General features: G+C 40.9%; 1 protein-coding gene across 4 annotated transcripts in view; it reads right to left on the bottom strand.

Annotated features, from left to right (window-relative positions):
* SCUBE1 (signal peptide, CUB domain and EGF like domain containing 1) overlaps window positions 1–25,815 on the bottom strand; it is a 218,104-nt gene that overhangs the window by 8,685 nt on the left and 183,604 nt on the right. For 2 of the 4 annotated variants that reach the window (XM_055712142.1, XM_055712144.1), the window contains 11 exons: window positions 21,188–21,310; window positions 17,727–17,846; window positions 16,057–16,149; window positions 14,409–14,525; window positions 11,886–12,023; window positions 10,640–10,843; window positions 9,027–9,188; window positions 5,738–5,905; window positions 4,689–4,850; window positions 3,036–3,233; window positions 430–582 (listed from right to left, as the gene is read on the bottom strand). In XM_055712142.1, coding sequence (XP_055568117.1) covers window positions 430–582; window positions 3,036–3,233; window positions 4,689–4,850; window positions 5,738–5,905; window positions 9,027–9,188; window positions 10,640–10,843; window positions 11,886–12,023; window positions 14,409–14,525; window positions 16,057–16,149; window positions 17,727–17,846; window positions 21,188–21,310 — 1,638 coding nt within the window. Of the gene's footprint in view, window positions 1–429; window positions 583–3,035; window positions 3,234–4,688; window positions 4,851–5,737; window positions 5,906–9,026; window positions 9,189–10,639; window positions 10,844–11,885; window positions 12,045–14,408; window positions 14,526–16,056; window positions 16,150–17,726; window positions 17,847–21,187; window positions 21,311–25,815 lie in introns of all 4 variants that reach the window. The other 2 variants (XM_055712143.1, XM_005433714.4) reach the window with 1 other exon arrangement.

Raw genomic sequence — 25,815 nt, 5'->3', positions numbered from 1 at the left:
ATCATTGTTTTTCTCTGTTGAACTTGAGATTTTATTCATTTATTCAATTATCAAAATTGTGTGGGTTACCAGTAGGACTTGTTGAAGGGGCTTCCTAAAATACACAGCAATTAATGGTATTCTCATTATGCATATGACAAATGCCCATTAAAAGGAGACACATTGAATTCAGTGGGATAAGGATTAAGTTTAAAGAATTCTGTGTAACTTTCTGTCCATCCTTAAAGTATTAGAAAAAGTAATAAAAATAAAACTAGGTATTGTTTCAGTCTTTGCAACTGGTTTTAAAGTAACTCATTGGACTAAAAATGAGTTACATCATGTTTTTCTTCATTCCTCTCTCCTTGTAATCAGTGCAAGAGAGTTTCTAAAGGACAATTTTCTGTAATTCACATGTAACACAAAAATGGCAAACAATCCCGTGCTCACCATCGTAAGTCACATAGGGGACCTGAAATCCTTTGCCACTGTTTCCTTCATTTGACTTGAACTGAATCCAGAGTTTCCTTGATCTTGAGGTAAATGCAATAGGTCTCTCATAAGTCTGACATGTTTCATATGTAGTAATTGAAGTAGGAGAAGCTAGAAAGAAGGTTAAAGAAATGTTCTTCATGAAATAACTTTTTGCACCCTTCCTGATCTAGAGGTCAGAAATGTCAAATTGATGAGATACTTCTCAGCTGTCGTATTCCTGAGAGCAGAAGTTTTCTGTGATAGAAGGGAGGTAGTCTTCATCTGTCTATAAGGAGAAGCAAGTTTTTCCACAAAGGTAATGGGAACTCCTCTGTCCCTCAGCAAGAAGTTTAAGTAGACAGCGAAGTGCCAGAGATAATTTTTGACATTTATAGAGTTACTACCAATAATACTTATTTTGTGTACTACTGTAGCATTGAATTCCAGAGTTTCCATACGCTGGGCCCAGACAGGTAAGAGTAAGTCAGCTGCACCCCAGGCAGATGTGGTAACCAGCCCCTCACATTCCCAGTTTGGGGAGCAAGAAACCAGTTCTTAGATTGTAATAGCGTGGTGCAGTGGTTCTGACCAAAAGACCATTGCACACTGAGGAGTTAGTGCTCCAGAACAGTTAACCTGGGTACGGCCATGCCTGCGCTGCATGTCTGGCGTGGCCTTCAGGCACACAGATGCCCTGGCTGCAGGGTAACCTCAGCCCGCTCGCTCTAACAAGAGGAACATGCATGCAGCTCCCACTTGACTTGATACTGGTGATTACGCTACTGCATGACCTTGCCTTTATCTAAAAGTACAATAAGAAGTGCTCATGAGAACACTGTTTCTGTTTGACTGTAGAAATGATAAATACAGTTGTTTCCTTGTAAGAAAATCCTGTAATAGCTCAAATGACTGAAAAGGCAAAATCTCTTCTGTGGACAGGGTCTGCTCAGCATGCTGCGCGTGGATCAGAGGCCTGTTCAATGCTACACCACCTGTCATTCCCACCATCTAAAGGGATGTAAGATTATCTGTGCTATTATCTCCTTACAATCACATCTCTAATAAATAGCATTTTAAATGATACCTTACAGAGTCTCAGTGCCTTTCTTACTGGCATGATAATGGACCAGCACCTCCCAGTGCAAAACACCTGGTTATAGGTTTGAAAAGAAAATGTCATTTATCTGTTGTGAAACAGAGCTGGGAGCCAGAAAGGCCCCCATTTTCCCCTAACATAAGGAACAGGTGGAGGGTGCAGTATGTCTTCAAATCATTATGAATGTATCACAAGGCTCCTCTAAGCTGAAATGAATTGCGAACAAAAGGAAAAAATATCTTCTTACCTAGTTACAAAAGCCCACTCTATAGCCACAGGCTAATTAGGGAAAGTAACAAGTGTAACCTAAAATCTGACCTTGCTAGGGCTGATTCAACTTTCACCAATGTCAGCAAAAACAGACGTGTATTGAACGGGATTTGGATTCTTGAAGTGCAAAAAAGTGGACATCACTGTGACTCTACCACTGCCATTAGTTTTTTCCACAGTAAACGCTAGCAGCTGACCATACATGAACTATGATAAATATCCATAAGATCTACTCTTATGATGCCAAACATGCAGTGATCACAAAGCATGACTCTGAAAAACTGCCCTCATTTTCCAGTGGTGGTGTTGGTGTTGTTTTGGTACTGTTCTTGATACTGAAGTGGAAGTCAAACTTCTCCCTGATGTGTCTGACTTTACTCACTGTTGGAACCACAGTTTGGGATTTGAAGGACAACTGATTTGTTTTGCTACAGTAAGTGCTTTGCTTTTTATAAAAAGATCTGGACAGATATAATGTCCTTGCATCTTTAGTGAGCAGGTTTCTTCTTCTGATATCTTGAGATGTTAACAGAAGCCCTCAAGGATAAGAAGGAAATTTGTTTTAGCAAATAAAAGACACTGTTTTAGCGAGCAGAAGATGCTGTTTTAAACAAAGCTCCATATAAACAATTGCCTTTCAGGTCTGGTGCTTCTTGGAGATTTAGCAACAGATCACCAGCACCTGCATGCCTACATGGGACTGAAGAAGGAGTGCTTCTCATTGGTGTCTTAACGTCAACAACTTCATAATAAAAGATAAAATGCACCCCCACTCCACATAAAATTGGCAAAACGTCATATTTCTTGAGAGTGCCAGGTGTACCAACCTGTGTCACTGCCCAGATTTAGCAGTAACTGCAAAGTACATACACTTGCAAAGGACAGGTGAGAGCACAATCGGTACAGGGGACAGGAGACAGCTCTCCCAGTCTAACTTAGCACAGCTTTGTGACTTCTAGAGCAGCAGTGATGTATCCCATATAATTGGGCCAGACAGAAGCCCATTAACTGCTTTGAAATTCGGCCAAGACACTTGAATAATTAATATCACTCTGTTAATTGTTATTGGTGCAGTGTTCTGTTTTAACTTGCTGTGCCAGTTCATTCAACAATCGTTCTAGAAACACTGGATAGATGAAGACAGTTTCCCTTCAAGATGAACTCTCCACTTGATCAGTTTGCAACAGAGTTCTGTAACCTGTGTCTGGCAACTTACCACTTTTTCTCATTACTAAAACATCACCGCATTCATCTTCAATTGGGAGAAATATCTCAGGTACTACGATGAGTATTCTCCTCTTTGGAGGTGGATTTATATTCCAAATGCATTCAACATTAGCTGGGTAGTCTCCAGGATAGTTGGGCGATTCAATGTAGCCAGTATAATCCCCAAGTTCTCCTCCACAGTGCTGGTCTGTGGAGATACGTAAATTATCATTTGTGTTAGCTGATTAGCTAATTTGAGGTGTTTTTCTAGATCTGTCAAAAGCAAGTCTAAACTCCTTCTTGTGGCTTTAGAAATGCATGCACGCTCCAGCTGCCTCTCTGTTTAGCATGGAAAGTCTTTAAAGGAATACTTGATCTTCAGGGCTGCTCCAACCAATTTGCAAAACCTTAATCTCCGGTGCATAAACTGATTCAATGCTTCATTCAGGCTGCTTGAACGTTTGATTAAGAAACAAACACAGGCCAGTAAACATGATCCCACTATGGAGGTTCTCACACAGTGGTTACTACTGAGATCACACAGACACACAGAAAGTATTCTCGTTTAAATTCACTTGCTTTTTAACCTGATGTAGCTGAACGAGTGCAATGATCCTGGTAGCCAACCTTGTCTTAATTACAGATCTTCCTTGCTTTATCTTAGATTAAAGAAGGTAATAAAAGAATCTCCACTGACAGATCAGTTTTACTTTCTGAGTTTTCAAAACTCCTACTGAATTTGCCACAGAAGCCTGATTCAGTAAGTTACTTCAGCTCGATCTCTGCAGGCCTACTCACCCACATAGAATTAGATATATGTTTAAATATTTTGCTTCACCCAAGCCTCAAAGGTTATGCAAGGTCAGAAACCAGCTTGAAAATGGGAAGTATCTAAGACAGCAAAGTGACAAGGACGGTTTTATTTTATAGGGGAATTACCAATCATCTTCAAATTCCATACAAATATCTAATTTACTCAAATTACATTAGAAATTATGAAGGTCCTCAAAGACACATCACACATCATCAGAATAAAATCTTATAACAGACTTGCACAGGAATAGTTAGTTTAGATGACATCACCTAATTATTTAGAGACATTTTCTTAAATTAGCATGGTAGAGATGAAAAAAAAATTGCTTGCCTAAAAGAATCAGTCATTCACAAAAGATCAAATGAAATTACACTGGAATCCTTGGGGATATTTAAAATGGTAATTGAAGATAGGAGGCTGAGTACTGCAAAAAAGCCTAGGAGAAGATTTTACTGTCAAGAGTGATTACTTGGCAATTGCAGTATGCATGACCGTATCTCCTAGTACTTTATAATTATTATAAAATGGCAGTTACCCTGATAGAAGATATTGTGCTCTACAGAGACACAGAGGAATATGCATCACTGCAAGACAGCTTACAGGATCTGGGAAACCTAACGCTCTGTATTTTTAACTTGTAGCTGGCACTCTGCCATCAAAACTAAACCAATCATATGCATTGAGTGGTACTTTTCCAGGCTTTTTTCTCATTGTTTTCCCAATTTTTACTACTTCCTCTGACAGTAGATATATGAAATCCCGAAGTCCAGCCTGACAGATGGAACCTTCAAGCTGCAGTTCAGATCCAAAGATACACTTCATCTCACAACTACTATAAATACAACTTACTTTTGCAGTGTGTAACATTAGTGGAGCCATCAAAATCAGTACTTGTATTCCCAGGGCAGGTGATGCAGTAGTTTTGACCAAACTCAGGCTGGTATGTTCCCACAGGGCATCGGATACATCTGTGTGTTGTGGAGTTGTAGTAGTGTCCAGGAGAGCAATGAACTGTAAGGTATGAAGGGTATTATTTTCAGAAAGTAGCAATTTTGAGTGCAGAGAGAACTTTTCTCTACCCGGGACATACTTCATGATCCCCATTCTGCAATATACTTTTCAGGCCATAAAAGGCAAAAAAGACACCAGCTCCCTGTATTTCCCATTACAAAGGACCTTGTAACTAGAATTATGTTCCAAAGACTAGAGCTAAATCCTTGTGAACTAGTAACACACGCTACGTATGTCTCTCACTGTACTTAACACAGTGGTTTCCAGTGAGTTTGAAATAAATGGGAGGTGATACGTATCTACCTCAACAATAAAAATGCCTTTCACAATAGCAGGAGAGATGTTTCTGACTGTGTCTGTTTGCCAGGGCCAGCACATCATTCCAATAACTAAACCAAAATGCATTTGGGCAGATTCCTTCTTCAGCATTTGCACTGGAGGTTGACATTATGGAACATGCAACGTGTTGCATGCTTACAGTGTCTGCCTAGCTCATTAATAATCAATCCTTCATATAATTTCTTTAGTGTTTAGTTTTTCTAATTTGGTAAATAAAAATATACAGGATGTGAAGGCTAAAGGATTGTCTAATGCAAGTTTGACTTATTTCTTCTGATGATTTTTTTGAATTGGCTGATTCACTTAGCAGTTACACCACTGATTCTCTACCTGCCTGTGGTAAATTTGTAAAGCCTGTTCAGTTTCTGCAACCTCAGGAGATCCTTCCTCGTTTATAGATTTCCCGACCATTTAATTTAACCACATGCCATGTCTCTACATGCTGTGACTGTGTTTGTTTTGGAGCCTTTCAAACCCCTTGGTATTGAAGATTACAAACAAAAGGGCAAGCAGCAGGATTACGAGTTGTGAAAAGATTTAAAATTCACCTTTGGTTTCACAATCTTGAAAGGAAACAGCACCTTCATACTTGGTCACAAGCCCACCGCCACATGGAAAGCAGAGGGTCCTTCCTGGTTCAGGCTGGTATGTACCAAGAGGACAGACTTTGCAAGGTTTAAAACCATCTGAAGAATAGTGCCCAGGAGAACACTGCCCTAGAAATTTAAAATGATCATCTGTATTAGTGAGCCGACTTTTCTGGACAAGGACTAAACCCCACTAGTTGTTAGCAATGCCAATGCTTCCTTTAACATAAACATGTGACATCAAGATAGCTGAAGAGCAAATTCTAATCTTACCTGCTGATTTTACGCTGTTCCTGTAAACTGCTTCCTAAAAAAAACCAGCAGCAAATACAACCAGCTTCTTAATAAGCTCTTTGTTACCAATGTTTCTGTTTGTTTTTAGCAAGGGCTCTATTAAGATGCTGTTAGAACACTTTGTACTTTCACCAAGACTTTCATCTGAGAATTTCAAAACACTTTGTAGGAAAAACTGTAACTTTGCACCATATCTATGAAGCAAGTAATTGGGTTTTTTTGTATCTCCATTTTTTAGATATGAAAGCAGTAGACCATGGGATTCACCAGACTGGATGGGACCAGTCCAGTACCCGGTCTCTGAGACAGCTGACACCAGCAACTTCCCAGGTAGCTGTGAAAACTAGTGCTTGTCAGAAGCTCTTCTACCAGAAAATGATGATTTGTGTAAAGCAAAGCGCTTTGTGAATGAGTCTACTGACAGATTCAAGGTAGTTTCCAAACTTGCTCCCCAGGCAATTTCTGATAGGTGTTTGTTTGGTCTTGGTTCTTGCTAGCTTGAGTACTTTACTCCTTAACAAACTGCCTGAGAATCAGGATGTCAAGTTTTTCAAGATTATGGCATTAATGCAGATCTTCACACCACCCCAGCCTGGGAGACCAGCACTTCGAGATGGAAGGTGTTCCCTGAGGTTGCCTAATTCCCACACTTAGTAATTTAGCTTCCCTGAGAACTGAACAGCAGGCAGAAACAACTAACTTGAAATCCTGAAAGCTTTGAGAGCTCTAGGTGGGGCTGGGGTCTCTTAAGAACCCTGACATTTGCTGGGAAATGTTTGGGGCATCCAATATCTTGGCACTTAGGATGAACTAGAGCTCCTGTGTGAAAGCAACGTTCAAGTTCTGCCCTCAAAAAAGTCAAACCCCTATCGACACCTGTGGAACCAGGATCTCTGAGATTCAGTTGTGCTTCCATCCCACCTGGCTGGAATATGACTGTACAAGCTGGCTGTTGTGACACAGACCTCTGAGCAATATTAGGATATTACTGATTTGAAGACAACTCTGCTATTGTTTTTGTGGCAAAACTGATCCACCTGGTCTGGTCCAGTTGGTCACTGGACTTCAGCATGAAGGCAGTTAATGAGGAGTGGATTTGGATCTGGATTTTAGTATGAAAATCAAGTACTTGTGAAGCATGGCTTACAGTCATCCTTTTAAAGAAGAGGTACAGTTGGGTTTTAATACTGCTAAATACCTGATGCTTTCAACACTAATACGTTTCAGTCCTCACCTGTATATAAGAAGAAGCAAACTTGCTCCCTTCTTGCCTTCTGTGTTGAAATTGCTAACAAAACAGATCTGAGGCAATTTCCCTGAGAAATTCCCCAAACGACTAGGTTTTCTAATTGTGTTTTGGCCTTGTACCTACATGGATCACATGTAAAATAAGTATCACAGCATGTTATTCACTTGCAGCTACAACAGAGTTCTACACAATAGGCACTTAAAATCTCCTATGTAGTTGTTGTAGGTGCCTCACCTGTAGGGGTGAGGATTTCAGTCATGGCTTATTTGTTACTACACAGGCATTACTGCTCCAGAAGTTATGATGCAAAAATAATATTGATTACATACAGGTGTTAAGCACATTTCTAACAAAATCTGTCTTCATCAAAACACACTGTTTCATCACATATGCCGACACATTTTACAAAGACATACTGATTTTGATAAAATCTTTGACAGGGAAGTTTATGAAGTCCAAAACATATTCTCTCTTGCCACTTTCAGAGAAAGAGAAAAGGGGAGACTGTTGGGATCTGACAACAAACATTTTGAGACACATCCACTCCGCAAAAATAATCAGAATGCTTTCTTTTTAGTGTTGTGCAGAGGAATAATTCAAATGCAAGCTTGAAACAAAAGTCTTTCTCCTGTAGCTGTTGTGCTGCTTTGGTCAGTATGCTATAGTCAACCTTTATAAACTCAGATTTTATTTTGATAATCTATTCTTGTTGGATTTTGGATAAATACAAATCAACATAACAAAGATGCACAGGCATTTTGAGAATTTTCCCGTGATAGATCCTTTATACAGTAAATCGGCAAAATCTACCATATGTTTGGATTGGAGATACTAGAATTATTTTTTATTCAGTGGATGGGGAAAAAGAAGCAGTTTCTTAAGTGACATTCATTGTGTGTTCATTCTAGATATCCCTGAAGAAAGCATTAATGTAAATTACATGAATGAGTTTTAAAGTTAGAACTTGCATAGCAGATAGGACATACTTCTTTCAAAGTCAAATAATGTACCTGCTATAAACTATATTTCGCTCATCTGTAATGAAGCGAGATAAATAATGAACAGTTGTGTCTTAAAACCTTATCTCAATCAGGTTACACATCACAGCTCTTTTCTGAAACCAGGTATTATCATCATTATAATCTAATTTATATATCATCAAGTTGAATCAGAAGATGCTACACCACTTGCCAAAAGCTACAGTGAATTCAAGCAGCCTTGAAACTTGCAGTCATTAGCTCTGAGTCCAGGTTACAGATCCCTGCAGCAGAACTATCTCAAAATTATGATTGCTGCTGTTTAGACCAGGTAAACCGCACCTCATGCAAAACATTACATCAGCGGGTTCATTAGACTCACCAATACCAGTCCGAAGTAATCCATCCCTTTGGCTCACAACATACCTGATGAGTCCTTACAAGTCAAGGTATGACCAGATTCCATACCTGACTTGAAGCGCAGTGCTTTGCTTGGCTTGCTCATTTCCATACCATGACTCACATTGCTGTAGCAGGTCCCATCTTCTTGTCAGCAATGTCAGTGGATGGAACAAGCCAAAACATTTTGTGTATTGCTTGTAAGCGCATAGAGATTTCTTCTGTTACCTTTACAAGACAGAAGCGTGGAAGGCTCTCCCCTCTTTTAGCCTCCATGCCTCACAGGCTGTGTGGCCACACTTAATCCTTTTTATAATCAAATTAAACTTGCCTCCACATTCTGACACATTCCGGGCGCCTGCTACTCCCTGTCCATCGTTACTTGGGCAAGGCTCACAGGTAAGTTGACCTTCTGTGTCTTGGTATGTTCCTGGTGAGCAAGGAACGCACTGATTATGTTCTCCGCTATAAAAGGTGCCCGTGCTGCAGGTAACTGAGAAAAGAAAAGGGGAATCTACATAAGGACTTTCATTTTGATCACATTATTTGCCTTTATATCAAACATTTAGAGAAGATGGATCTCTTTGGGCCCAGTATTATAGTGGCAGATGTTTTGCATATGTTAGTCCAGGATCCCCAGCCAATGTAAACAGGCCCATCTCCACTGTGGTCTAGGTCAATTCACATCAGAGCCAGGTCCTTCTATTGTTTAAGCTATTAAAGGCATTGTACTGCGCTGAAGTGTCTATCAGACATACACTGTTAATAAAGCTGATGCAGTCTTAAAACATTATATTGCAGTTTAATTAGAACAGTGGTGCATAACCTATCGGAAGTGATGTGAATTTTTAGTTTACATTCGGTGCATTTACGTGTTGGTTTTATAGCAGACAACTACAAAAAGTCTGTCTCCTGAGATCAGTTCTAGAGATTTCTCTGAGAGCAGTGTACCCCATGTAATATTTTATGTCTCTTGATACTCAAATATCCCAACTGGAAGGTGTTTTCAATACTGGTATGAATACGTATGCTCTTCTTGCTGCAACAGCGCGCATAACTGCATTAAACGTTTTTCTCTGCTGTATATAAGTAGTCAAAATGCATGGGTTTCTAGACACTAATAGCAACAGTCTTTCAATACAATTTCTGAATCACTGTTCTTACATGATGAAAACCACCTCTGAAACAACTCACTAGAGGCACTTATCAGATCTGCACTTAACTATTTCTTTTTGCTTGTAAATCACTTGGTATCTAAAAGAAGCTGTAAAAATAGATACTCTGATTTTGAAAAGATGACTCCGAGTGATTAGAAAGCTTGCAGTGCTAAGAACTGTCATAATTTTGTGCTAGCATCTTTTTTTTTGTGTGATATTTTTGTGCTAGCATTTTTTTGTGCTAGCATTTGCCCCTAGTAAAGCACTGGAGCCTGGGAAAAGGCTTAAAGAAATTAGGTATTTTGCATAAAGATAAAATAGATTTCTGTATATTCTTTTTTTTTATTGGGCCTCTTGAATATTAAATACAAGTATATCCATGGGTCATGGATTATTTGGTGGTGAGAATGAGAGAGGCAATATAAAACTAAATACACAGCACCTAGGCAAACACCATAGTATGGCTTTACAGAATTGTAATTATGTTTTCATAAGATGCTGGGAGCAACTGGGAACTAATTGCCAACATTGCCTTGTGGCAGGCCTTGATACATACCAGCTGACGGCATGGGAATGTATGTATACATATGCTTCTGTTCTCCTGCAATCATTTAATGAACTCCCTTTGAAGTCTTTCAAACCATCAGTGGTCCATACACATACGCCAAGTAATATTGATCTAAATCACCTGTTATCTCATAGATTTCCTCCCTGGCTCACTAGGGAGAAGTTAATTTTGGATCGCTTGTTTTGGGGGACATGGCTGAACAGAGTTGTTGGGACTTACCGCATTTTCCATCCTGCAGCACTTGCCCTGTACTGCAAGCTTCGTGCCCTTCAGTAGCTTTAGCTGGCTTCTGAGCCACTTCATATTCTGTCCCAGAAAACTGAATGTAAAATTGCTGTTTATTAATAGATTTCCTCAATGTTTTGATTGCAGTTTGCAGCTTCTGCTCCATCCTTTTCCGAACACAGTCAATGTTACAGGTGTCTAGATGGGAAATGATAACAAAACTAGAAGCAATTGAGATTCATGTTTAAAAAGAGGTGCTTAGCCTGCATCACACTACACCTCTGTTTGCTTCACTGTCTTCACATAAATTGTAGAAGCAGCTCACTGTATTCAAAATCAGGCCTTTTAAAGGGACAAGACAATACACTGAGGACCATCAAACTGAGTTTCACAGCCTGTAAGTGCACACTGGGTGCTGAAATCTCTAGCGTTAAGAAATCTGGTTATACCGAGTGCACAGGGAGAGGGCTGCAGAAAGCATCAATCCCATGTGATGTACTTCCAGTTACGTGTTCAGTCTGCCACCACTAACGATTCTGAATTTTCTCTGCCCGTGCTTTAACTCAGTTGATTATGAGTTAAATTCTTCCCACTTTCCTGACCAAAAAATACCTGAATGACACAAAGAAAGGTGCTTTCTGGCATGATTACTGTTAGGATCGCTTGGCTAGTGAGGTACCCCTCAGGGTTAAGAAGCCTGTCTTTGAGGACTGACATGTTTATACAATTCAGTCCACGTTTTCTTCGGCTGGATTTTATAGCATAATGTTCCATCTCATGAATAACTTAGAGCAATTCTTTTTCTTCCTGAAGTTTGTTACGAAAACATGGATTTTCCAAATGTGTGAAAAAAATGTTTGATTCTCAGCCTGAAGTTTCAGCAGCTTACGTTTTCAAGGATATTTTAATTGTTATTGCTGCAAGATTTCTACCTAATCCTTACATTCTCTGTTCATCAATTAACACTTCTGCTGTTTAAAGAAATCAGACTAAATTAAATGACATAACTTGACGCTTTGAAGGAATTTTGCTGCAGGTTCAATCTTTGTTCCTTTGGCTTAATTTCATACCTGATTCTTTTCAATTAAATCTCTGAAACTTTGAGTTTAGAAAGGCTGTTGAATGAGGCTTGTGCTAAAAGGTTTGCGTGGCAGCTTGATGAAACAGCATCAACAAGATGCTAACAACATACTGAGGAACCGAATTCTGATTTCTTTCCACAGACAGATCTTTCACAAACCTGAAACTTCTTCTGACTTCATCTCTACTTCAAACTCTGCAGTGATATGGGATACTTCTTTCGATGGTGACTTGCGGCCTCTGCGTTTTTTCTTGGAGGAATCACACTTGAGATTCACAAAGGTCACCTGGCAGTTGTCTGTACAAGGGAATTGACCTCCTTCATATAAGAGAAGCAACACAGAAAAGAAATCAAGTAGCAGAGTAGCACATGACAGGCTAATAAGCGGTATCTCAGCTGGGTTATCATGAGTGCAGCGACAGGCTTCATAACGTTCTAACATGCACTGTTAGACACCTTCTCTGCGCAGTTTTGGGTTTGTTCATTTTGCTACTCAATGCAGGAGGCAAATATAGTGTGGTGATGCTCAGCTGCACCGTGGTACCTCTAATGCCTATAATTGCTTGTCTTTTTTTCTGCAAAAGGATTGGAAAGGTCTTTACAGAAATTAGTTAAGATTAGCAATACTACATACAGTCATTTGATGGTTAAACAAAGCAAAAGAGTAAATTTTCGTCAATTCATGAGAGTGGCAGGCCTGGGCCTCTAGAAACTAACAGCATGTATGCCATCTCTTTCAACAATGACAATCACCAGATATCAAAGGTTTTAAAAGCCTTTCATTGGGAGGTCACGAAAATATATTGTAAGGCTTTATCTGAGGGGAAATCATGGAATCATTTAGGTTGGAAAAGACCCTTAACATCATCAAGCCTGTTAACCTAACACTACCAAGTCCACCACTAAACCATGTCCCTAAGCACCACACCTACACATCTTATAAATACCTCCAGGGATGGTGACTCAACCACCTCCCTGGGCAGCCTGTTCCAATGCCTGACAACCCTTTCGGTGAAGAAATTTTTCCTAATGTCCAATCTAAACCTCCCCTGGTACAATTTGAGGCCATTTCTTCTCATCCTATCAGGAGCCTGATAGGAACTGAATGCCCTTGTCAATTATGTGTAACAAGTGAGGAGAAAGGCCACAATCAGCTGGGACACAATCACATAAGCATCCTCCTCCTATATAAAGAAATCTATGTGAAAAACACCCTTTTTGTAATAGGTGATGGACCTTCCAGGTCAGGGAGAAATTTCTAGCACTCAAGCCACCAGAAGGATTTCATTGCAAGTGTGTGATTGTGTGATATATTCTTATGGTTAGACCCAGAATTTCAGATGACATAAGCACAAAGTAAAGCAAGCAAAGGACAAGGAAATGCATCCAAGAAAAACATTCCTATGGTGACTGTATGGACCAAAAAAATCAACTTCTATGACTCCAAAAATGAGTCTGATAATCACATCTTATTGAAATAAGACAATACATAAGGACAAGGTAAGCATGTTGATAACTGAGATTTGTTTTAAGCCAATACTTGGAAAATTAGAGAGATAAATGTCTAGATTGAGGGTAAAGATAAAACTTGAGTCTAAATTTTAAAAATAAAATCTTTAAACCATTAGCATTTTCTTAGGATAGCTATTTTTACTCTCTGTTCAGGGCTCATATATGACTCCTCACTTGCTAGCAAAAGTGGTGGTAAGACAGATTCACAACAGAGAATATATCACCAGCAGACATTTGCTGTAAGCTGCTAATTTGCTTTAAGCAACAATACGAGCTGTTGCAATTACTCAGTCAATACTGTGTATTAAAATCTAGAAAATCTGGAGTTAATATTAAATTTAAATGAGCTCCAAATCTTTTAAGCTGTGGAAATGCACAGCAGTAACACCCAAATACTCTTTACATGTCCCTGTCATGGTATCAAGGGGATAGAGAACAAGAAATAAATGTCACGAAGACCTGTTAAATACATATAACTTTTAAGATCTCTTTTTTGTTCAACTTTGAAAGTGATGGTCAAAACTAAAAATAATAAAACCACATATCTAGTCACAGTGAGTTTTAAAAACATTTGATTACTTTGATTCAGTCTGACGCAAACTTTTATTAATTTCAGATTTTTGGTAATTATGTCTAAATGTTCTAAATATTTTTTCTAACATCGTAACTGCTCACTCCAGCATCACAAAAGATCTAAGGCTGTGTAACATCAGATTTTGGTTACAAGTTTCCCTCTTAGTGATTGTCTGTGGTGCTGCAATGGAATACTAAGCCAGCAAAAGCAAATAAATAATAGCTTTTGGTTTTTTTATAAACCTCATTTGGGAAAATTAAACCAAGCCAAGCTGACATTGTTTCATGTAACTTTACATTGGTCACAGCTTTTTGTCTCAGCGTATTTCCAATGCCAGAAAAAGAATCAGCTTAATTCCAAACTCTTTGAGCAAAGATTTTTCAAAGCAACCGGTGACATTTCAGCACCGTTAGATCCAAACCCAAGGCACTGTTCAGCTCGAGTATGAACCTTGGCCTGAACTTAAATTCAGATCCAAATATGAAAACCATTACTTTTTTTTTTCCTGTCTGCAGTGTGAAAACAAAATATGCAAACAAGGAAGCAAACGAACAAAAAATTAGAATGCTGTTTACATGTTAGAAGAAACCACATACCTAAAACAGCTTGCTTCCCAGAATCTTTTGTTTTTTCTTTGCTGCGAGGCCGTAAATGGCACTTTGCATCTTTAATTTTAAAACGAGCTTTCTGCTTGATTGGAGGAGCTAATGAATCTGTTGATGTAAAGTAAAAAAGCTATCATTTGGCATGCACATGAAAAGAAGTCTGAAACTTATTTTTAAAAACAGACTCAAAAGTCTTCTTCTGACATAGAAAAGAGATAGCCCAAGAGTTATATACCTTGTATAAAAGGATCCATTTCGATAAGTTTATTTGTTCACATAAGCACTTACTTTTGAGGCCATGAAGTTCAATGTATTTGCTAGTATTGCACATGCTCTGCACATATGCTTCCCCTCCAGCAGGCCAGCACATCTTGGTGGAAATTGGGTGAATGTGTCTCTTACTACGAAAAAGGTTAATTCTTATATTTTTTTCTGAGTCTCTGTCTATGACTTCCCATGTTACTTGGCTGTAGCTCTGCTCTTGCTAATGCCAACCAGGAATAAGATTAATTCAGTGAAGCTATGCTGTGGGCAGTTGAAAACCATCCAAAGGAAGCGTCTTTATTTGCCTGCGGTCTATGGCTTGGAAGCTTTATTCTCCAGATTTAAATCCAAGCCAGTTACACCTTGTGACTTTAGATGCTGTTACACAGCCAAGCACTGCTTAGGAAATGTAGCTGCTGGCTGGGTTCCTCACAAAGGCCATGGTGGAAAAGGCTGGGCCTGGCCCATCACCTGCCAGCTGCCGCGGGATGCCCACCAGGTGCGGCGCGGTTGTCGGTAGGTGCCACAGTGTGGGTCCCTTTTTCTTTGGGATGGCTTTGCCACAGCAGGACTATGGAGGTAGCCTGCCCCGGTGCCACAGGCAGACACATCTGCTGCTGTGTCACCTCACTCCACAGCTTATCTCCCAAAGCATTCCAAATAGAGCAGATACGTGGCTAGAGAGCTGGCAAGTTGGAGAGAAGTACAGCAGGCAATGATACATGAGGTGGGCTGACACTTCCCACTGCTGGATGCTGTTTCAGCTGCTTCTGATTTTGCTAGATTTCAACCATTTTGAGCTGAACTTTTTTTGAGGCTATCAGCTTAAAGATGCAGTTTGAAATCTTTCTGCAAAAATAATTCAGCTATTCCTGAGAACAGGATGAATGACACACAGTACGTGCTCATAAAAGTATCATAACCTTTTTATCGGGAATCCCCGGTAGAAGGGTCTGTGCTCCTAAGGAGGGACTTTGCAGGTGGGGAATGGGACCCACCGTAGCCTTCTGCTCTTTCTTGTGTTACTGACAGGCCCCCTCTGGGTCACTTCCAAGCCTGGGAAGAAATGCCATTCTGATATGCCTTGGTGGACTCTGGGAAGTAGACGTTTGTCCTTACTGAATATATCTCAAACCTCCACCACTCCTGTACAGACCTACCAAGGCAACACCACACTGGACGGCCACTGAGCACGCTCCAGCCCTCAAGGAGAGGCTTCAGAAAAGCGAGTAGGTGCACGATGAAACGCAGGCTACCTTAATTCTGACCCTGTGTAACTCAAGAGCTGTACACCTTGCAGCTCACGAATGGCCTGGGGGACCTCCATCACCCACCTCCGAGACACCAAGGCCCGGGTGAGCAGGCGGGCACCTACCTGCGCAGCTGGGCAGCGTCGCGTTGCGTTTCTGCTGAGCTTTGCCTTGCTGGACGGGGACGCCACAGCTCAGCGTGTAGCTGTTCTCCGAATCTGCGGGGCAGAATGCAGAATCAGCACATGTGGCAACAGCCTCACAAAGCATCTGCTCCCCTTGGCACCCCCTGCATTGATGTTCAGTGCTTGAACCAAGTGCTAAATAAGGAGGGGTTTTCAGTGCTGAACCTGGATTTTAAACAGCTGAAATAGTTTGCCAAAGGCTACTGCTTCACAGTGTTGACTATAAGTTTTGTTTCTTCCAGCACTGAAATGTTACATTTTATAAACAATGTGGCATGAGGTTAGCTGTAAATAATTCCATGGTGCACAAGCAGAGAATATTTTGTGTTTTTCCACAGCAGAGCCCTTGCACATTGATCATCTCTACAGTTTTTTAAAAAAACTTACTTTCATAATAATTTTAGCTTCGGATTCTGACAGGATTTATTGGCAGAAACAAAAAATAACATACTTAGAACCATAACAGGGTTTACATATTGCACAGATAAAACTGTGGATTGTTGCATACAAATTAGATAAATGCACAGTTCCAGTGCTAAACTGAAAATAAAGTGTGAACAGCTCTACTGCATGTAATGCCAGGACTAACATGAAAAGTAGAGAGATTCTTGTGGAAAATAATCGTGTCAGAACCAGAACATGTATGAAAAAGCAATAGCGATCCCCCTGCCCCACCTGCCCTGCAAAACTGTGTAGATGGAAAATTACATGTAGCAAATGATACAATAAAGGGTGTGTTGTGTGAAATGTCTGTTTCTAATAATAACGCTCTGCTGAACTATTACCATCAAAATTTATTAAACCCCAGCAACTGAATAAATTAATACTGAGAGATCCTTTTTGCCATACAGCCTTTAGAGACAGATTTAGTTGTATCCATTTTGTATGAGACAGTAAGACAGGTTTAAGCTGTTGCCTTGCTCCACAGTGCCCCTGGCTGAGCTGATGGAAGTTTGATGATACCCTGGCTGGTGTGGGAGCTCCATCATGTGCTGTGGCAGCCACAGCACCACATTTCTCAGTGTGTCCCACCCGTCCTTGCCCATCCCTGCCTCAGACTGTGCTTGCCTGGCCGCTCTCCCCTCAGGGGGACCCTCCACTTTGGGATTCGTCTCTTCTCCTGCTCAATTACACAATTACAGGGTATTTTAGGCCACAATGCAGAGTCCATCATTTGAAGCTGATGCCTGAATAGGCACAGGGGACTGCACTCAACTTGCAAAAGATGGTACTAAAAATCAGCAGGAATTCACTGAAATCAACTGTTCATTTTTTCTCTCACTTTTGATGTAGCAATTCAATATATTAATATTTTTCTTTTGCACTCTCCTGGTTAAGGTAAATGTTTCTCTCAGGTTTTGTTAGAATTTCCCCACCCTCGCAAATGACACCTCAAATTAAACAATGAAGGGCCAAACCCCTAATGTAACTGAGAATCAGTTCTTGTATTTAATGATGTGCATGTCTGGCCGAATTTGATTTATAATGATGTTTTTGCTCACTTACAGTTGTCCGTAACAAAAACTAAATGCAAGCATCATGAATACATTAACAGAAGAAAATCATCAAGTTACATTCTAGACTTAGGAGGACAAATACTTTGTACAAACCTGGAACAAAAAGAGTATTGGATGGGCATGAGAGGAAGCAGCTCTCTATGCCTCCTGTCTTGCTACACACCAGCTGAGCCTTGGGAGCTGGTTTGGCATTCGGGAGACATTTCACGGTCTCTGAGGAGGGGAAAAAACCCAAAAGAGAGAAATGAAAAAAAAAAAGTCAGACACTGCCGAACCCAAACCTTGTGCATCTGCTTGCACGCAGTGGTGAGGAGAGGTAGAAGTGGCAACCAAGCAAAATCACAGGCCTAGGCATTTCTGAAATAAGCACACATTAGGGAGAAAATACCTGGATCTGGGTCTTGAGCTTGGACTTGAAAATGAAACTCTTTCACATTTTTAGATGTAAACTCTAGCTCAGTCTTTCCTTCCTATCCTCCACTTTGAGACTGTTCATGTCCAAATCTGCACTCTGGAAAGCAGGTGTGTCTCTAATTAGGAGCACAATTCTGTGTGCACATGTTCATCTCAGAAGCAACAGGTAATGCTGATGACCTGAGGTGCCCTGTCCCCCCTTTTGGAAGCACAGTGCTCTGGTTGAACAGGCCAACTGTCACACGACGTGCAGGAACCACCCTCACAAAGATCTATTTATTTGGGTGACCCCTAAAATGCTATTTTTCACTTCTCACTCTGACTCTCGCAGACTTTTTAATTGTAGCTCCATGTTGTAGCTTCTGGAAGTAGAAAACTTGCCAGCCAGGCAGGGGTAAGGCAGGACATGCTGGGATAGAGATGGATAGTCCCACCGGTCCTTTCAGCCACTGCTGAAACGCCCCAGGCAATGCTAAAGGGACAGTGACACACACAGGCATCAGCCATTTCTCATCAGCGCCCACCACTAGAGGCACGTTGCAGCTCGTGGATGGAAGTACCCAGCTTCTCCACTTGGCTTCACGGCAGGATGAAGACAAGTATCTTGCAGGTCTCACAAGCTGGTCTTCATATTTGGGTAAGGGATCGTTTGTGTTTTAGCTGAAACTACATAAGGTTATTAGGAATTGTTGGACCAGTCTCTGTGCTTCGCCCTGAGATGATGATATGCCACTGATAATTACAGTCCTGCATTTATTTTAATTTGACATCTCTTGGGACCGAAGTGTTACTCAAGTACATCTTTCTTCACACAAACAACGAGGTTCATTCTTGGCTGCAGCTGACAGGTGCCACCACTACCTGCGCTGAGGCAGCCTCACCGCTCCCTCCTTTCCCCCAGAGATTCAGCCTCTTCAAGCGGGTATTTCACATGGCATCAGCTGGTTAAATCTCAGCCAGGTGTCTGCAGAGCAGTTCTTGCTTCAGCCCCGTAAAATGCCTGTTCAGTATATATATGCTTTTTTGCCAGCTGTTCCTTGCTGCTTCTTCCAAGCGTGCTCACCTTACGGGATGGGCTTGGCGGACTCTTGTTTTGCTCATGGCTGATTGTACTACTGCAAATGTCATTTTCCCTACCTGTCAGCTCACCACTAAACCACTTCAAGGTAGGGGGGAGATCAGAGCTGCAGCAGCCAGACTGGTCTGGGTCCACTAGGGTTTGGGAAGAGCCTAGTAAAGCTGGTATGAAACAGGGCAATTCAAATGTGGTAGCTGGAATGAGCCTTGGCTTGAGTGCAGAGGATGGGTCCCAGCAGCCACCAGCTGGTTCATGTTCCTGGCCTAACTGCTGTTTAAATATAAATATATAAAAGTCCCTTAAACACGCCTGATGTTCACATCTCAAATATGGGAACAATCATCCTCCACTTACCTCCCTCCTAAGGTCTTTTATGTTGCTTTGGTGATGTTTTTAAAGAAACTATTTCTTTGGACTGAGAAGACAACATAAGTGCAAAGTGTCATTGTTGAGCAAAAGAGGATTTTGTAATTGCAAATGTCTCCAAATCATGTGGCATTCAGGATCACAAAATATCATTCTCCCTCTTTTTGTTGTGCTTTTATAACAATATAGAATGCAGTTTCCTCTAAACAATGTTGGTAATAAAGGCAGGTGATCAGCAGGGAGATGACACTCATTTTAAGCCTCACTAAATTCATCAAATAAAACGGTGTGTATCAATAGAGAAGGGTGTTCTATTTTCCGTCTCCCAACTGAATATTACAAATAACGAAGAGAAATTTTAAACTAGGAAAATATTTTCAATACAGCCTCCTAACGTAGGGACAGAATTCTCAGTAGGTTGAGAGGGAATACAGCACAAACCATCTGTGGTCTGCGTACTAGACCTCAACAAATTTTAGTCCCTGCTGTTAGTTTACAAACTCCTTTTCAGAGGACTAATGGGTACATTGCAAGGGAGACCCAGCGGATAACTAAATAAACAAAGGTAAAATTTCTTATTCCTACCGTACTTAGTTCTCTATATAGTAGGGAAGGTAATATATGTAAAGGTAAGCGAAGAACAAAGTGCTTGGTTGTAGTTAGGAAGAAAGTCAGTGGCAAAGGCTGAAACCCAACTTGAGATACTTGCCCACCACCCCACCCCACCCTGTTTACATAGTGCTTTCCATACTGCTGTATCCAAGGGAGAAAATGCCACGATTGCATGATCATACAAGAGGCCAGTGCGGTGGTCTCCAGCCCAGACTACAGTGCTTTCCATCAGTATGTACAGAGATTCCCACGTAAGCTCCCACCCTGTCTTGTTCTGTCTTGTTCCCAGTTAGGTATTAGGCATTGGCCCCAGATGTTATTCATGGTTAAAAAAAATCAACAAACAAACAAAACCTCACAACCTAAATTTGACTATGAAAGACCTAAGTTGTGCTATTCCCATTAAAAACGTGAAAATGGAACTAAAACTTCACAGAAAATAGTTTGAATAGCTGTAGCCATTCAGGTCAAGATTTTCTGTGCTTCAAATAAAACTCCAGAAAAAAAGTCGTCTGTTTAAAGGATACAGAAATTCAGATCTGCCACAACATAAGTGGCACTACCAGCAAGTGCCGTAATTTTAGTGGGTTCAGGATTTGAGCTCATTGCAATTAATACCTTTGACACAGCTAGTGTCAGTATTTTGTATTAAGCAGGATACCTTTGGGGCATGGTGCTGTGAATATAGATATTAACCTGAATACCATGCCCTACCTGTAAACAGGTACTCTTAGAGGGAAACAGAGTTATAACTGAAGTCATAGAGGTGGACAAAGGACAAATTTAGGACAAAAGTATAAAATACATAAAATAAGATGACTTAGATTTGTGTGAATGGACTTGTAAAATAAAAAAAAAATCAACACCAATAAAATCCAATGTATCGCCCATTCTCTTATCTACCTGCAGTTATATCCTAGCCCATGGACCCCCATAGGATCAGGTATTATCTGAGTTTATAAAATGAATTTCAGGATCTATATTGTGAAAATGCAGCATCCCTCAGACAAATCCACAGGATTTTCCACTCCTGGAGAACAGGAGCATTACCACAGTCACCTCTGAGTCAGCCTCCCGCACTTACCAATGCAGTCCTTTTTATTCCAGTGCAGTTTCTTTCCAGGTGGACAGACACACTCATAGCTCCCCATTGTATTAAGACACCCATAGTCACAGCTACCATTGCTGATGCTGCATTCATCAATATCTGAATGTAATTAAAGTTGAGAAAAGTATTAACCATATGTACACATATATACTGTGCATTAAAATATTATGCGCATAAGGATACCTGTTCCCACTATAACTTTTATATGTAAGTTTATATAAACATGTATAAATGCAGAAAATACTCATGTCAAACAATTTTAGTGCATATTGCATGGCTTTGTCCTTAGACACATGTATAGCTCCTACTCTTTCAAGGATTTATGCATATGATACAATTTACGTGCCAGGCCTAGTTACACTGAAATTCTTGGAAGTACTTACAAGATACAAAACATGCTCGAAAGTCTCTGTAGCATCTGGACAATAATGAATATTGCATTATATGGAAAAATGTCAAAGGCATAAAACATCTGTGAGATTAGATCACTTTTGCATAACAGGGAGATAAATTCTCCATAGTGATTCACAGAGTTTGCTTTTAGAAATGATTCAGATGGAGGAGGAAACTATATATTTGATAGGAACCTAGAAGCTGAAGTGTAGTTTACTTAGTTTGCTACTCCCTGAATAAAAATGAAAGGTAAAAGCTTGCAAGAAGGCAAAGTAATTACCAGATATGTTATCACTGATATTCCACATGAAATCTTTCAGCTTTTGATACACTGGAAAAGTTTTTAGTCAATATGAGTTTATGTTTTTAGTTCATGCAATCAGCATTTATACACTTGTGCCGACATGGCCGATCTCTCCTCTCCTCTCCTCCCACTGCTAGGAAGGATGTTTATCCATCATGCTCAACAGGAGTTGTGCTGCCATGTACTCACCTCTGGATCACATGCAGGCACACTTGGGACACTAGATGGCACAGGCCAAAACTGTCATGTGGTATCTGAGCCATCAGTTGCACATTGCTGCTCCAGACTCTCTAATTTACTAGTATGGCCATAACATAAAAGCCCTTGTCATGAACCACAGCCCTGTTATTTTAGGCACTGCACTAACCTCAACAACAAGTGGTTTCTGCCCTGTGAATGCAGCTACCCATCTGCTTGCTGAACAGTAGCGTTACTGCAATGGACTTAACGAGGCACAAAGGTTGCCCATTTGACATTCTGGTCAAATGAGCCAGAATGGCACCAAATCAACATGAGATGTTCTGAATTGCTGGCTTAACAACAGGCCTCAGAATGTAACTGTAGGGGGAAAATTGTCAACGTGTTTCTAAGGGAGGTCTGGCCATAAATGCTCACAGGCTGCGTCTAACTGCCTTTCCAAACCATGCCTGAGGCCAGGCTTGAGTTCTGATTGCTGTGTGCCTGGCACTGTGGGAATCCATGGGGTTTGCAGGAACACAGTCGGAGTTCAGGCCAGTTCTGCCCAGTGTTGAAGCCCAGTGATCCCATCTGAAGCCAGGGGGTGAGGTGCAGGTCGGAGGTGGGACTGATGAGGGACTGGGCTCAAGCACACGCTTAGACCCTGTACTGGTTAACATACACAGCCCCGCATGTATTAGCGAAGTTTTCCTCTGGCGTCTTGGGACATTTGATGGGAACATGGGAGTATTTACTGGGGCAGCTGCTGGAGTGCAGAAACAACTTTCTTTTTCTGATGCAAGATTTTAGCCTGTGTGGTTAAGCAAAAATGCAGAAAACATGGAGTACATGCATAAAAGAAACAGAGGAAGACACCCTAATATGACAGGCATGTTTCTAGACAACGTTATGGTTTTTGGATCAGACTCAGGACTTGTGAAGGTCAGCACTTCCGAAATCGGACAAACTATTCAAGTAGAAACAGATAGTTCCAGAAAAAAACTTTCTGGAAAATTTTGTACATAGTGGTCAGGCTTACGCTGAGTGGGACCTACTTGTGAACCCATACTTTGAAACACACATTTAGTCCACAGTGCTCCTGCCACTGAGCTCTGGCTGAGCTGTTCGAACCCGAGCTCTCGATGTTAAGTACCTCAGCCCAGAACCAAGCTCCTGAAGAAGCAGCTGAATTCCCAAAGGCATTAAATGGTTCAGCAAGTTCTACCAACTTCCCTAAGGTCACTGAACGAGCCAATATGTACTGCAAGCAGGACTTTACATAAACAGGTGGGGTAAGTGCTAGCACTGTCCTATAAGATTCGCTTATGACACATGACTGTTATTACAAGAGATGCCATGAAAAGGATCCCAGACAGAACAACAAGGGCTGCCCCTCGGCATGGAAGGCCCAGAACACGGACACTCCCACATGGTTTATTCCTTCCCCTCTAGGGCAGCAAGATGGAGAGAAAGCTTTCTAACAGGCAAGCTTACACCAAATCTTTTTGAAGGTTCTCATTACTTCTCCCTAGTTTTGACTTCTGCTCAGTGCCACACGGATGGCAGCCAGGATAAGTTATTTGTTCCACTGTAAACATCACTCTCCAGGGGCTGACTAAAACTAATGATAGGCCTGGACCAGTCTGGGTTCAGAGCTGTGGCTCTGGACCTGCCCATTACGGATTAATGCAGGAGGTTTGGATCTGGTTATATTTCTGCCCAAGGCTCAGCACTGAGTATTTCCAGTTAGAGTTTTGGTCCTATTTCAGTCTTATTTAAAAGATGAAGCTGGACTGACGCTAAAAAATATTTAAAGACTGAGGCTGAACACCAAACTTTGAGGCTTTCCCTAAACTGACACATACATTAAGTCATTAAGGAATTAACAGTGAAACTGAAGATCAGTCTCTCCACACCCCACACAGCATAGGTCCTCCAAACTTTCAGACTAATTTTTCTTTCAGATCTGCCCTCAAGTGGAATATTTTTTCCAAATTCTTTCCTCAGACAGACTCCTATTTCTCTTTCTGCTTGCCTCTACTATACAGTGAATTAATTTGTTACTTATGCTGCTCTATACAAGGGACACCAGAATACACCTCCTACACCTTTCTCCCAAGGAGAAGCCAGGCAGTGATATCATTAGCAGTGTCTCACTTTAACCCTACAAAACCAGGTGAGCTCAGCACTCGGACAGAAGCGAGGAGTTAGCATCTGTTTCTGTTGTATCAGTTTGCATGGCACAAACTGAACCACATGGGAGTGGGAAAAACATAAGCCTTTAGCTGCACCTTTTTGGCTCAGTCTGTAGCATGATTTACTTAGGAATACATAGAGGGTAACTCTTGCATATAAGATGTACCGCAATGCTTGTTCCACAAAATAAGAACCATTAGGGCCCAATGCTATTCTCAGCAATTCCTCCAGCATGCTTTCCTTGGGCTAAGTCCGACTCAGGTCAGAGGCTGGCCTGAATACATGACTTTTGTGGATTTAAAGTGAGGGCTTTGTTTACAGTATGATGCAAGGTTTACTTAGTTAGCATCTTGAATAATTAAATAATTTACTATTAACCATCTTTTAACCAGACAAATCCATTTAGTCTTACATTTAAAAATAGCATGGAGAGTTTCTTTTGCATCAGTATTTTCTAACAAGTTACTTAGATTCAGGGCTTTCAGGTTATACTATAATTTTCTCTTTTCACTTTTGCTTGTGTAACGCTGACCTGATTGGTTAAAAGGATAATTCAGACTGATACACTTAAACAAATCCCTCAAAAACTCCCTTTGCTCTCCTTTGACCAGTGTTCTGAACACAATCAAAATCTACCCTACTTATTAAACGTTCAGGCAGGAGAACACAGTGATTCCTGGGGGCGTTAGCCAGGCCAGTAGCAGGCAGTCTCATACTGTGATACCCTTGGCAAATACTGGATTTGACTGCTCTGAAATTCTCCTGCCTTGATGAAGTTGAACTTGAACCTCTAATTTGGTCACTGTGGTAATACTGCCCTACAATGCACTTTAAAAATATCCCTCTCCTGGATAACAAACATTACAGCACCAATTCTTTCCAGTTATGCAGAAAGGCTGAAGAGCTGAAGTAGATCCACAGAAGATGGGAAGCAAGTACCCCACAGCCCTCTGTTATGAGTTTCACAGGCAGTCTGTGTTGCAGACTGGTAAGGACAAATATCAGTAGAGCCAAAATTTGCAAACTTTCTAAAACTGACATCCTTCTCCTGTTCTCTTTGCTGCCCATCACACAGAAGCCTTCCTTCTGTAAATACAATTGTGACTAACCTCACTCCCATGGAAGTACTGATTGGTACTCTGCACTTGTAAACTCTGTAAGGAAGCTTGCCCTGTACAGTGCAATGAACCTCAGCCGTGAGGCTGCTTTGGAACGGCTGTGGAAGAACGGCTGCATCCATGCAGCTGTGGATGCAAGTGTCACAGCTGCAGGCTTCTTCCCTATACTGAGGCTGCTATGTACCGCCATCAAAAAATGCCAGGACACTGTTTTTTATTTATGCTATTCTCCTGGGAATGCTTCAGTAAATTTGAGATGCTGAAATTTTGGTCAAAAATAGCTCATGCTGTTTTACCTTTATTTTAACTTTATTGGTTCATTATCTTCTATTCTAAAATTTTCAGCTAAAGAACGTGGGCCTCAATAAACAGTTCACAAAGCAAGCAAACAAACAGATAAGCAAAACTCTATTTCC

Source organism: Falco cherrug, chromosome 5 (genome assembly GCF_023634085.1).
Source record: "Falco cherrug isolate bFalChe1 chromosome 5, bFalChe1.pri, whole genome shotgun sequence".
Lineage (NCBI taxonomy): Eukaryota > Metazoa > Chordata > Aves > Falconiformes > Falconidae > Falco > Falco cherrug.
Note: the sequence above shows the minus strand (reverse complement) of the source record. Positions and strands in the feature narration are given on the sequence as shown.